The sequence below is a fragment of the Prionailurus bengalensis genome, chromosome B4, assembly GCF_016509475.1.
Source record: "Prionailurus bengalensis isolate Pbe53 chromosome B4, Fcat_Pben_1.1_paternal_pri, whole genome shotgun sequence".
Taxonomy (NCBI): domain Eukaryota; kingdom Metazoa; phylum Chordata; class Mammalia; order Carnivora; family Felidae; genus Prionailurus; species Prionailurus bengalensis.
This window is the reverse complement of record NC_057358.1, coordinates 141,479,432-141,491,734: the sequence shown is the minus strand read 5'-3', so window position 1 is coordinate 141,491,734 and position 12,303 is coordinate 141,479,432. Positions and strand designations below refer to the sequence as shown.

The window sequence follows — 12,303 nt, the reverse complement described above, 5'->3', positions numbered from 1 at the left end:
CGGCCGCCTCTCCGGGCACGAGCCAGCGCTCCGAGCCAGGCCAGCCCCCAGGCTGCGTCTGTGGGACCCAGAGCTGTCCTCTGTGCCCAGCCCCTCGGTCCATGCACGCCAGGAGCTGTGGGAGCCAGCAGGTCCAGGGAGGTGCAGAGAGGCTCCTGGGGTGGGCGGGGTCCTGGTGTGTCTGCGGGGGTCTTCTGTCCTCTGTGCGGGGCTGAGGGCACAGGAGCAGGGGGAGGTGGTGAGGGTGTCCATGCACTGTGGCCCCGGGTGGGGGGTTGGGGTGAGCAGGAGAGAGGCAGGGAGGGGGTGCGCGGGTTCTGCTTCTGGGCCCGTTGACAGGGCCCACGAGGGGCCGGGGCAGAGGGAACGGCCCCCTTGAAGGCAGCGAGGAGGAGGTGAGGCCTGTGGGGTGCCTGGGCTGAGGACAGCTGGTGCTGGCCGAGGTCCCTGGTCCCCGGCCGGAGAGGGGGCGAGGCCTGGGTGTCCTTTCAGACGACTTCCGGCGGACGATGGCCTCCAGCATCCTCAAGTGGGTGGTCAGGCACCACAAGTGCAGCAGCAGCGGGGAGGCCGGCGACCGTGGCCCCGGCAGCAAGAAAGGTGTGTGGGGCCCGAGGCTGCACCGTGCGGGGAGAACAGTGCAGGAGGGGCAGCGGGCCGTGCGTCCAGGACGGGGTCCTCCCTCCCTGCAGAAGAGGGAGACGGGGAGTGGCTTTCCCACGTGGTGCAGAGCCACCGTGGCGTTAGGCCTACGAAACCCAAAGAAGTTGTTGTTGTTGATTTTGATAAAGCAGCTTTTGGTTCGCAGTGCACTTGCGCAGAAGGTGCAGGGATTTCCCATAGGCCCCCAGAGCCCCCTCCGCCGTCAGCGTCCCCACCGGCTGGTGCCTTTGCTGTGACGGATGCGCCCGTGTGGACACGTCGTTCTCACGGCGTTTGTAGCGAGCTGCGGTCTTGTACGCGGGGTGGGTTTGGACAGCTGCGTCAGGGCGCGGGCCCACCGTCACGGTACCAGACACAGTGCTTCCGGTGCCCTGACGTCCCCGCCTGGGGACGGGCCCCTGGCCCCGCCCCTGGCCACCACTGGTCCTTTCGCTGTCGCCGTCATTCTGCCTTTTCCAGATGTCATATGGCTGAAAGCATACATACGTAGCCTTCCTTTGCTTTTCCTTTGTACTTATTCTTTTTATTTTTTCTTCTAGTTTTTTTTTGTCTAGTTTTTTTTTCTTCTAGTTTTTTTCTTCTAGTTTTTTTCTTCTAGTTTTTTTTCTTCTAGTTTTTTTTTCTTCTAGTTTTTTTCTAGTTTTTTTCTTCTAGTTTTTTTTTCTTCTAGTTTTTTTTTCTTTTTTCTTTTCCTTTTTAAGTTTATTTACTTATTTTGAGAGAGACAGGGGGGGGGCTCCCACATGAGCAGGGGAGGAGGAGGAGGAGAGGGAGAGTGGGGGAGGGCAGACAGAGAGGGAGAGAGAATCCCAAGCGGGCTCCACGCTGTCAGCACAGAGCCCGCCGTGGGGCTCGAACGCTCAGACCGTGACATCATGACCTGAGCTGAAATGCAGAGCTGGACGCTTAACGACTGAGCCCCCCGGGCGCCCCCAGACGTGGCCTTTTCTGGCCTCTTTCACTCAGTGATGCGCAGCTGAGGTCCCTCCAACTCCGTCATGGCTTGGTAGCTCATTTCCTTTTAGTGCCACATCACACTCCATTGTGTGGATGGCCCACCGTGTGGCTGACTTTCTCCATTACCTACTGAAGGGCATGTTGGCTGCTTCCAAGTTTGGGCAGTTATGATCTGGGTGCAGGTTTTTGTGCAACCGTAAGTTTTCAACTCGTTTGGCTAAATACCACAGAGCCTGATCGCTGGACATGATGGTAAGAGTGTGCTTTGGGGCGCCTGGGTGGCTCAGTCGGTGAAGCGTTCGACTCCGGCTCAGGTGATGATCTCGCGGTCCGTGGGTTCGAGCCCCGCGTCGGGCTCTGTGCTGACAGCTCGAAACCTGGAGCTACTTCGGATTCTGTGTCTCCCTCTCTCTCTGCCCCTCCCCCGTTCATGCTCTCTCTCTGTCTCAAAAATAAATAAACGTTAAAAAATAAATTAAAAAAAACGAGTGTGCTTAGTTTGGGAAGACACCACCAAGCTGTCCTCCACAGTGGTCGCACCATTTTGCACCCCACCAGCAATGAGTGCTTCGCGTCCTCCCAGCGCTCGTGGCGTCCGTGGTCTGGATTTGGGCCGTTGTGACAGGTGTGCAGTGTCTCTTGCTGTTTTCACCTAAAGTTCCCCAATGACACGTGGCCTTGAGCATCTTTTTTTTTGCTTTTTAAAACACACTATTTTTATTTATTTACTTATTCATTTGTTTACTTATTTGTTTATATGTTTTTAGAGAGTGTGTGAATTGGGGAGAGGGAGGGAGAGAGAGAGAGAGAGAATCTTTTTTTTTTTTAAGTTTTTTATTTCTTAGAGAGAGAAAGCAGGAAAGATGGGCAGAGGGAGAGAGAGAGAATCTTAAGCAGGCTCCATGCTCTGTGTGGAGCCTGATGTGGGGCTCTAGCCCATGTCCCTGGGATCATGACCTGAGCTGAAATCAAGAGTCAGACTCTCAACTGACTGAGCCACCCAGGTGCCCTGTGTATCTTTTAATATACTTCTTTGCCATCTGTAAATATAGTCTTTGGTGAGAAATCTGTTCAGCTTCCCTACCATTTGAAAATGTTTCTGGTTGAGGTTTAAGAGGGGTTTTGTGTGTGTGGTGTGTGTGTGGTGTGTGTGTGTGTGTATTTCGGATAACAGCCCTTTACCAGATGTGTCTTTTGCAAATATTTTCTCCAAGTCCTCGACTTATCTTCTCATTCTCCTGACAGTATTGAGTCCTGCTTATCAAGTATTTCTTTCATAGACTGTGCCTTTGGGAATGTGTCTAAAAACTTACCACTGCACCCAGCTTCATCTTGGTGGTTTCCCATGCTGTCTTCTAGGAGTTCTGTACTTTTGTGTTTCACACTTGGGTGTATGATCCATTTTGAGTTAATTTCTATGAAGGGTGTAAAAGCTGTATCTAAATTCTTTTTTGTGTGCATTTTTTTTTTTGCACCTGTTTCAGCACAATTTGTTGAAAAGACCACTTTTTTTCTGTTGTATAGCCTTTGCGCCTTTGTCATGGATCGGTTGACTATATTTTTGTGGGTCTATTTCTGGGCTCTTTATTCGGGTCCAGGGATCTATTTGTCAGTTATTTCACCAGTACCACACTGTCTCGATTACATAGACTTGTGGTAAGACTAGAAGTTGAATGGTATCAATTCTCCAATTTATCCTTCTCCTTCAATATTGGGTTGGCTATTCTGTATTCTCTGCCTCTCCGTGTAAATTTTAGAATCAACTTGTCAATATCCATAAGATGCCTTGTGGGATTTTGATGGGGATTGCATTGAATTTATAGATTGAGTAGGGAAGAACTGACATCTTTTTTTTTAAGTTTATTTATTTTGAGAGAGACAAAGACAGTACAAGGGGAGGAGGGGCAGAGAGAGGGGAGAGAGAGAGAATGCCAAGCAGGCTTTATGCTGTCAGCATGGAGCCCGACGCGGGGTCTGATCCCACAAACTGTGAGATCATGACCTGAACCGAAATCAAAAGTCTGATGCTCAACCAACCACGCCAACCAGGCACCCCAAGAACTGACATCTTGACAATAAATCTTTCCTATTCGTGAGCATGGAATATCTCACTATTAATTTCATTCTTCTTTGATTTCATTTATCAGAGTTTTGTAGTTTTCCTCATATAGATCTTGAACGTATTTTGTTAGATTTACTTATTTATATATTTATTTAAGTTTTTGGGTGCTAATGTAAATGGTGTTGTGTTTTTCATTTCAAATTCCAATAATTCATTTCTGGTATGTGGGAAAGTGATTGACTAATCACTTATTAGTTCTAGGAGTTTTTTTGTCAATTCTTTCAGATTTTCTACATAGATAATCATGTTATCTATGAATAAAGACAGTTTTATTTCCTACTCAATTTGTGTACCTCTTATTTTCTTGTCTCATTGCATTAGCTAGGATTTCCAGTATGATGTTGGAAAAACAGTGGTGAGAGGGAGGAGGTCCTTGCCTTGCACTTGATTTAAAATTTTTTTTTAATGTTTATTTATTTTTGAGACAGAGAGAGACAGAGAATGAATAGGGGAGGGTCAGAGAGAGAGGGAGACACAGAATCCGAAACGGGCTCCAGGCTCTGAGCTGTCAGCACAGACCCCGATGCGGGGCTCGAACTCACGGACCGTGAGATCATGACCTGAGCCGAAATTGGACGCTTAACCGACCGAACCCCCCAGGCGCCCCATCTTGCACTTGATTTTAGAGTGTAAATTTCTCATTTCTCACCATTAAGTATAATGTTAACTATAGGGGGGTTTTGTATATATTCTTTATCAAGTTGAGGAAGTTCCTCTCTATTCCTAGCTTGCTGAGAGCTTCTATCATGAATGTGAGTTGAATTTTGTCAAATGTTTTTCTGTATCGATACGATCATGTAATTTTTCTTCTTTAGCCTTTTGATGTGTAATAGATTACATTAATCGATTTTCAAATGTTGAGCCAGTTTTGCATACCTAAGATAAATCTTATTTGATTATGGTGTATAATTCTTTGTATACATTGTGGATTTGACTTGCTAATATTTTAGTGAGGATTTCTGTATTATTATTCATGAGAGATTTTAGTCTTTAGTTTTCTTTTCTCATGTCTTTCTCTGGTTTTGGTGATAGGGTAATGCTGGCTTCATAGAACGAGGAAGGAAGTATTCACTGTTTCTATCCAGTGAGATTGTGGAAAATTGCTATAATTTCTTCTTTAAATGGTAGAATTCACCAGTGAACCCATTTGGACCTGGTGCTTTCTGTTTTAGAAGGTTATTAATTGCTGATTCGATTTATTTAATAGATATAGGTCTCTTCAGATCATCTATTTCTTTTTGTGTGAATTTTGACAGGTCGTGTCTTTCAATAAATTGGTCCATTTCATCTAGATTATCAAATTTGTGTGCAGAGAGTTCATGGTATTTCTTTACTATCTTTTCAATGTCCATGAGATCTATAATGATGTCTTCTCTTTTTTAAAAAAATGTACTTATTTTGAGGGAGAGAGAGAGCGAGCAGGGGAGGAGCAGAGAGATGGGGAGACGCAGAATCTGAAGCAGGCTCCTCACCTTCAGTGCAGAGCCTGATGCGGGGATCTATCCCATGACCATGGGATCATGACCTGAGCCAAAATCGAGTCTGACACTTAAGTGACTGAGCCACCCAGGCACCCCAAGAATAATAAAAATATTCTTATTAAAAATAAGAATAAGAAAAATAAAATATCAAGAATAAGAAAAGTAAAAGTTTGTACTTTACCTTCATTCATTCCTTTTCTAACACTCTTCCTTTCTTTATGTGGAACCGACCTATGTTCTTTTCCTTCTCTTTGAAAAACTTGAGATTTCTTGGCAGGTCTACTGGCAAAAAAAATTTCCTCAATTTTTTTAAAAAAATTTTGTCTGAAAGAGTGTTCTATAATCTCATGATCAGGTCTCAGTCTTTAGTGAACCTGTGCCCCCGGACTATGAACGTCACTGTGCTTCTCAGTTTTTACCCCCTTTGGCAGACAGAGGGCTAGCGGGGGCTGGAGTTGGGTCTTTGCCTTCTCCCAGCAGGTCAGGCTCTGGGCAACTATTTCTCCTGAGGGCGGGCCTCCTGAAGAACAGAATGCTCTGGCAGTTTGCAAGATGGTCCCTTTTCCCTTCCCTTGCCAGAAGCAGCAGGGGATTTTTCTCCCATACTCACTGTGAAAACCAGGTCAAGTTGCCAGAGGTAAGACTGACGAAAGCATGGGGGCCCCCTGAGCCGGACGGTCCTGGAATTTTTAACCCTCAGATCTGTCCACACGGAGCCTTCAGTGGCTCATCGATTACAGTTCAGGTTTCCTGTCCGGGTGTTGGCGTCTGGGGGGTTCTGACCTGGTGAGGTGTGGTTCGCTGTATCCACCTGACTGTCTCTGCAAATTTCGGGGACGATGGTTTGTCCGGCGACCTCAGCTCTGAAGCAGCAAAGAAGAGTTGTTGATTCTTTTTACTTGTCGTCAGGCCAGGTTGACAACTTCCAGGCTCCTTATGTGCCTGATCAGAAAACAGAAGTGCAGTTTTCCCCTTGAAAATGGTTATTTTTACGTTCTGTGAATTTCACCACAATACAGGTTAAAAACGCACATTGTAATGTCTACAACAGCCGTGTGAATGCAGCGCTTTCTCCCGGGCCCAGCACTGCCGGGGTCTGTGAGGCCTCCGCCCATGCAGGGCCTGACCCCCATGCCCACCCTGCCCCAGTTTGTGGAGTTGTTTTCATCCCAACAAGCCTCCTGGTCCCTGGGTTTACCTTTCTTCAGGCTCCTTCCCCATAAGTGCGCGCAGACAGATGCTGGCTGTGAGCTCCCTCTCCCTCAGTGGCTTGGGGGTGGGGGGGCCCAGGCCCGGGCTGCCTCGCGTGGGAGCTCGGCCTCTCGAGGGTCGCTTTCGCCTTGCCGGGGGAGCTCCCCGTGCTTCCTGAGACCCAGGGGTCCAGCTTGACTCTGGGGTTCCAGGACAGTGAGGTGCTGGGTAAGAGTGGGTAAGCTCACAGTGGCTCGCGGGCGTCAGGCAGGACTGCTCACCAAGTACTTACCGGACACCAGCGTGGGCTCAGGAAAGCCGGGCTTCTGTAGCAAGTCAGGAAGTAGTGTCGCGTTCGTGGGTGCTGAGTGTGGCTGGAGGGCGGAGCAGCGGGAAGGCCAGACGCAGGCGTGGTGCCCGGGTTGGCCGGGCTGGGGCGGCCTGTGTCCGGTGCCCCAGGTGGTCCCCCCTCCACGAGCCTGTGTTTGGGTTTCAGTTCCCGAGAATGCGGAATCCAAGCCCATGGGCCTCTCGGGGGAGCTCGTGGACACCGCATGCAAGGTGTGCCAGGCCTACCTGGGTCAGCTGGAGCACGAGGACATCGACATCTCCAAGGACGCCGCCCAGGACCTCACGGAGGACGAGTGGAAGGACCTGACGCAGCAATACTACTCCCTCGTTGAGTAAGATGCGCCCCGTGTCCCCTGCTCAGTGAGACGCGCCCCGTGTCCCCCGCTCAGTGAGACGCGCCCCGTGTCCCCCGCTCAGTGAGACGCGCCCCGTGTCCCCCGCTCAGTGAGACGCGCCCCGTGTCCCCCGCTCAGTGAGACGCGCCCCGTGTCCCCCGCTCAGTGAGACGCGCCCCGTGTCCCCCGCTCAGTGAGACGCGCCCCGTGTCCCCCGCTCAGTGAGACGCGCCCCGTGTCCCCCGCTCAGTGAGACGCGCCCCGTGTCCCCCGCTCAGTGAGACGCGCCCCGTGTCCCCCGCTCAGTAAGACGCACTGGGCAGCAAGGCTCACCTACACGGGGGGGGGGGGGGGGGGGGGGGCTTCAGGAGCTGTCCAGGGAAGTCCCGCCCTGGGACACCTGGAGTGCCTCTCCGGGGTTGGGGCTCCTGTCAGGGTGCTGGGGTACGCAGATCCCACCAAGTCCCTGTTGGCTCATAAAAGGATGACACTCCCTTGGGGGCTCCTTTGGGTAACGTCGCCTAAAGCATCTTCCACACGGTTCTTGTCTTTTACCTCATTTGAACCCCACGAGTGGGCTCTGGACAGAGCAGAACGCTTGCTCGGCCCAGCCCAGCTGACTCTCCACGGCCTTCAGGGCTCCCTGCCACATGGGAATCCAGAGGCTGAGCTTGGCTCTCCTCCCTGTCTCCCGAAGGGAAGGCCGAGTCCTTCCCGGGGGGCGGGGGGAGACCCAGCACCCCCTGAACAGCGGCCAACAGAGGAGCTGGGGCAGAGGTGACCCAGGCGCCCCTGCAGCAGGAGCAGGACTGTGAGGAGGGTCTGCCCAGAGCCCCCCGCCCCCACCACCCCAGGGACACTGTTGTTCTTTCCTTCCTTCTTTACTTCTTTTGGATCAATCGAGTCTTTTCTTTCCTTTGGATCGAGTACAGCTGCGTGTGCTGCTATCTGTCCAGCCGGATGTACTTCTGCACATGTACCCACCCGGCGAGACCACCACCCAGCTCAGGATGAAAACCATTTGCAGCCCCCATCAGGCCCCCTAGGCACCCTCCCAGGCAGAGACCCCACAGAGGTCGCATCTGACTGCTCCCGCCGTAACCAGTTTCGTTGTGGGATTTCACGGTCACGGACTCACGTGACTTTCGCTTGACGCGGAATCTGTGGGGTTCATCCACACTGTGCGCGCAGCCGGGTTTTCTGCTGTCCACAGGGCACAGAACTTTCCCTCCTGACGTGGGCGAGCAGCTGGGTTACCCCCGGTGTTTGAACATTTTCCAGAGTGGTTCCACGTATCCAGATACCAACAGCATTGAGCGTGGGCTGCGCTTCCTGCACGTGGCAGGCAGCCTTGTCGCCACGAGTCTTTTCAGTTCTCTCTTCTTGTTCTTCGTTTGCACTCCTCTGACGACCGGGCGGTTGGATATCGCTTCAGATGCTTGTCAGTCATTTGAGTATCTTCTTTTGGGAGGTGCTTGTCCGCGTCTCTTGTGTATTTAAAAATCAGGTTGGTTGTGTCTTTTTAAATCGTATTAATTAAAAAATTTTTCTTGATTATTTTCTTGTCATTGTTAATGTTTGTATTATCACCGTCACTGTTCCTGTTAGCTTGGCAGTCTTTCTAAAATGTTCTCTGTCCTTTTTAAAGTCCAGTATAGTTGGGATACAGTGTGATGTTAGTTCAGGTGGGCAATCTGGTGACTCAACGCTTCTATCCGTCACCCAGCGCTCAGCCCAACGGGTGCACCCCTTAAACCCGATCACCGGTTTCTCCCATCCCCCACCTCCTCTCCGGTGGCCATCGGTGTGTTCTCTGTAGTTGAGTCTGTTTCTTGGTTTGTTTCCCTCACTGTTTCCCCTTTGCTCATTTGTTTTGTTTGTTGAGTGAAATCACATGGTATTTGTCTTTTTCTGACTTCTTTTGCTCAGCATTATACTCTCTAGCTCCATCCATGTTATCGCAAATGGCGAGATTTCATTCTTTTTCATCACTGAGTAGTATTCCACTGTGTGTATGTATACATACCGCATCTTCTTTATCCACTCATCAGTCAATGAACACTTGGGCTGTTTCCATAATTTGGCTATTGTAGAAAATGCTGCAGTAAACATAGGGATGCACGTATCCTTTCGAATTCGTGTTTTTGTATTCCTTGGGTAAATACTCAGTAGTGCAATTACCATTTTTAACTTTCGGAGGAACCTCCACACTGTTTTCCAGAGTGGCTTCGCCAGGTTACGTTCCCGCCAGCAGTGCAAGATGGTTCCCCTTTCTCCACATCCTCACCGACACCTGTTACTTCTTGTAGCTATTCTGACAGGTGTGAGGTGGTATCCCATCATGGTTTTGATTTGTATTTCCGCCATGATGAGTGATGTGGAGCATCTTTTCATGTGTCTGTTGGCCATCTGGGTGTCTTCTATGGGGAAATGTCTGTTCATGTCTTCTGCCCATTTTTAAATTGGATTATTTGTTTTTTTGGGTGTTGAGTTGTATAATTTCTTTATATATTTTGGATACAGATCCTTTATTGGATATGTCCTTTGCAAATACCTTCTCCCATTCCAAAGGTTGCCTTTTAGTTTTTTTGGTGGTTTCCCTCACTGTGCAGGAGCTTTTTATTTGATGTGGTCCCAGTAGTTTATTTTTGCTTCCATTTTCCTGGCCTCAAGAGTGGTCGTCACATCTTTAAATGGATTTCTAAGAGCACTCTAAGCATTCCTCATTGAGTCCTTTGTTGGATATGTGCATCAAGAATACCCTTTCAGGGATTGTTGGGGGATGGGAAGGAGGGGAGGGTGGGTGATGGGTATTGAGGAGGGCACCTTTTGGGATGAGCACTGGGTGTTGTATGGAAACCAATTTGACAATAAATTTCATATTTAAAAAAAAGATAAAATAAAATAAAGAATACTCTCTCAGGGTGCCTGGGTGTCTCAGTCAGTTGAGCGTCTGACTTCGGCTCAGGTCATGATCTCACGGTTCATGGGTTCAAGCCCTGCGTCAGGCTCTGTGCTGACAGCTCAGTCTGGAGCCTGCTTTGGAGTCTGTGTCTCCTTCTGTCTCTGCCCCACCCCGACTCATGTCATGTTCTGTCTCTCTCTCTCTCTCAAAACTAAACATTAAGATAAATAAATAAAATAAAGATTAACTATACTATATAAAAAAAGGATACCCCCTCTTAGTGTATGCCTTGTCTTTTTACCTCTCAATGATTTTTTTTCTTTCTTTTTTTCTTTTCTTTTTTTTTTTATGAAGCCCAGTGTTTTGAGTTTTTCTATTATGGTAGGGCTTTTAAGAGTCCTGTTTAAGAAACCTTTACTTATCCAATGTCATGAAAATGTTCTCCTCTGAGTTCTTCTGGATGCTTTAATGTTTTTTCTTTCACTTTTAGCCTTTTACGATTAATCTTAAATTAAGTTTTGTGTATGGTAAGGGATAAAGATCACTGTTCTGTTTTCTGTATACAGACATCCACCACTGATAAACAATAAACATGAGAGGCCATTAGCGTAATTAAACGGACATGGGTTTCCGGGGCAGTAGGCCTGAATTCAAACCCTAGTTCTATTAAAGTGTGGCCTCAGGCCCATCACTTAGAAGAAAGAGAAACATGAGTTTTGTTGAAATTTGCTTTTGGCCCAGCATGTGATGTGTTTTAGCAAACCTCTCATGCAGACTTGAGGACTAGTAGTGTGTTCTGAAAAGTCAGTTGAGTCAAGTTTCTAAAATCTGTATCTTCGCTGATAACGTTGCCTGCTTGTTCTCTGAGTTACTGAGAGAACAGAATTAAAATCTCCAAATACGTTTGATGTTCTTGCATTTCTGCTTTTAGCTGTGTGATTATTCACTACATCCAATTCAGGACTGTTTTGTCTTCCTGTGGTCGGACCTTTTCCTCGTTACAGAATGTCCTCTTTAATGCTATCGATATTTCTTGCGTTAATTCTACTCTTTGTGACGTTAGTGTAGCTTTCCTTTGGTTGGTGTGTGCAAGGTGTGTAGCTTTTTCAACCTTCTTACTCTCAATCTGTGGGTGCCTTTATCTTTTGAAGTGGGTCTCATATAAAGAGCATATATTAACGGCCAGGTTTTGCTTTCTGCCCAGCCTTACAGTCTTTTTCTGTTGGAGTGTTTTTTTCCGTTTACACTGGGTCATTATGAATATAGCTGGCTTTAAACTTATCATCTTTCTCTTTGTTTTCTATTTACTGACCTCCTCTTTGTTTCATTATACTTCCTGTCCTACCTTCTTCTCATGAGTGAACTAGTTCCAATTATTCCGTTTCATCTCCTATACTCTATTTCAAGCTATATATTTTTGTATTTTTAGTGGTTACACTAGATATTACAATATGCAATTTTGACTCATCACAGTCTATCTGAAATTTTTTTTTTTTAGCATTTCTTGGACGATTTGAAACCTTACAATAGTTCAGCTCCATTTACTGCCTTCTTCCCTCTATGCTGCTTTGTCATACATTTTGCTTCTGTGTAGATGCAAACCCGACAAGACATGACTGTTACTGTTGCTTTAAACAATCATGGGGCTTGCATCGGGCTCTGTGCTGATGAGAGAGAACCCTCCCTCTCTCTGTGCCCCTCCCCCATTTGTGCTCTGTCTCTCTCTGTCTATCAAAAATAAATAAAGTATCAAAAAAATTTTTTAAATAAAAATTAAAAACACAAATGGCCAATAAGATGCTCAATACCACTGATCATTAAGGAAATGAAAATCAAGCCTACAGTGAGATACTACCTCACACCCATTAGAATGGACATCATGCTTTAAAAAGCACAGAAAATAACAAATGTTGGCAATGATGTAGAGAAATTGGAAGACCTGTGCACTATTGGTGCGGATGTAGAATGGTGCTGCTGCTGTGGAAAACACACGGCGGTTCCTCAAAAAGTTAAAAATATCATTACCGTATCACCTAGAAATCTCACCTCTGGGTATGTGCCCGGAGTAAGTGAACACAGACTCTCGAAGAGATATTAGCACGCCCCTGCTTATAGCAGCATATTCACAATGGATAAATGTGGAAGCAACCAAGTGTCCCTTGACAGACGAATGGATAAGCAGAACGTACTACGTACACACAACTCAATTATTATTTACCCTTTAAAAGGAAGGAAACTCTGACAGTTGCTACAACATAGATGAACCTCGAGGACAAATGCAGTATGGTTCTACTTGTA

General features: G+C 47.6%; 1 protein-coding gene across 4 annotated transcripts in view; it reads left to right on the top strand.

Annotated features, from left to right (window-relative positions):
• The window catches only part of TTLL8 (tubulin tyrosine ligase like 8), an 81,347-nt gene that overhangs the window by 16,562 nt on the left and 52,482 nt on the right, over positions 1-12,303 (top strand). For 3 of the 4 annotated variants that reach the window (XM_043563029.1, XM_043563027.1, XM_043563030.1), the window contains 2 exons: positions 493-600; positions 6,911-7,097. In XM_043563029.1, the coding sequence (XP_043418964.1) occupies positions 493-600; positions 6,911-7,097 (295 nt within the window). The remainder of the gene's footprint in view (positions 1-492; positions 601-6,910; positions 7,098-12,303) is intronic. The other variant, XM_043563028.1, reaches the window with a different exon arrangement.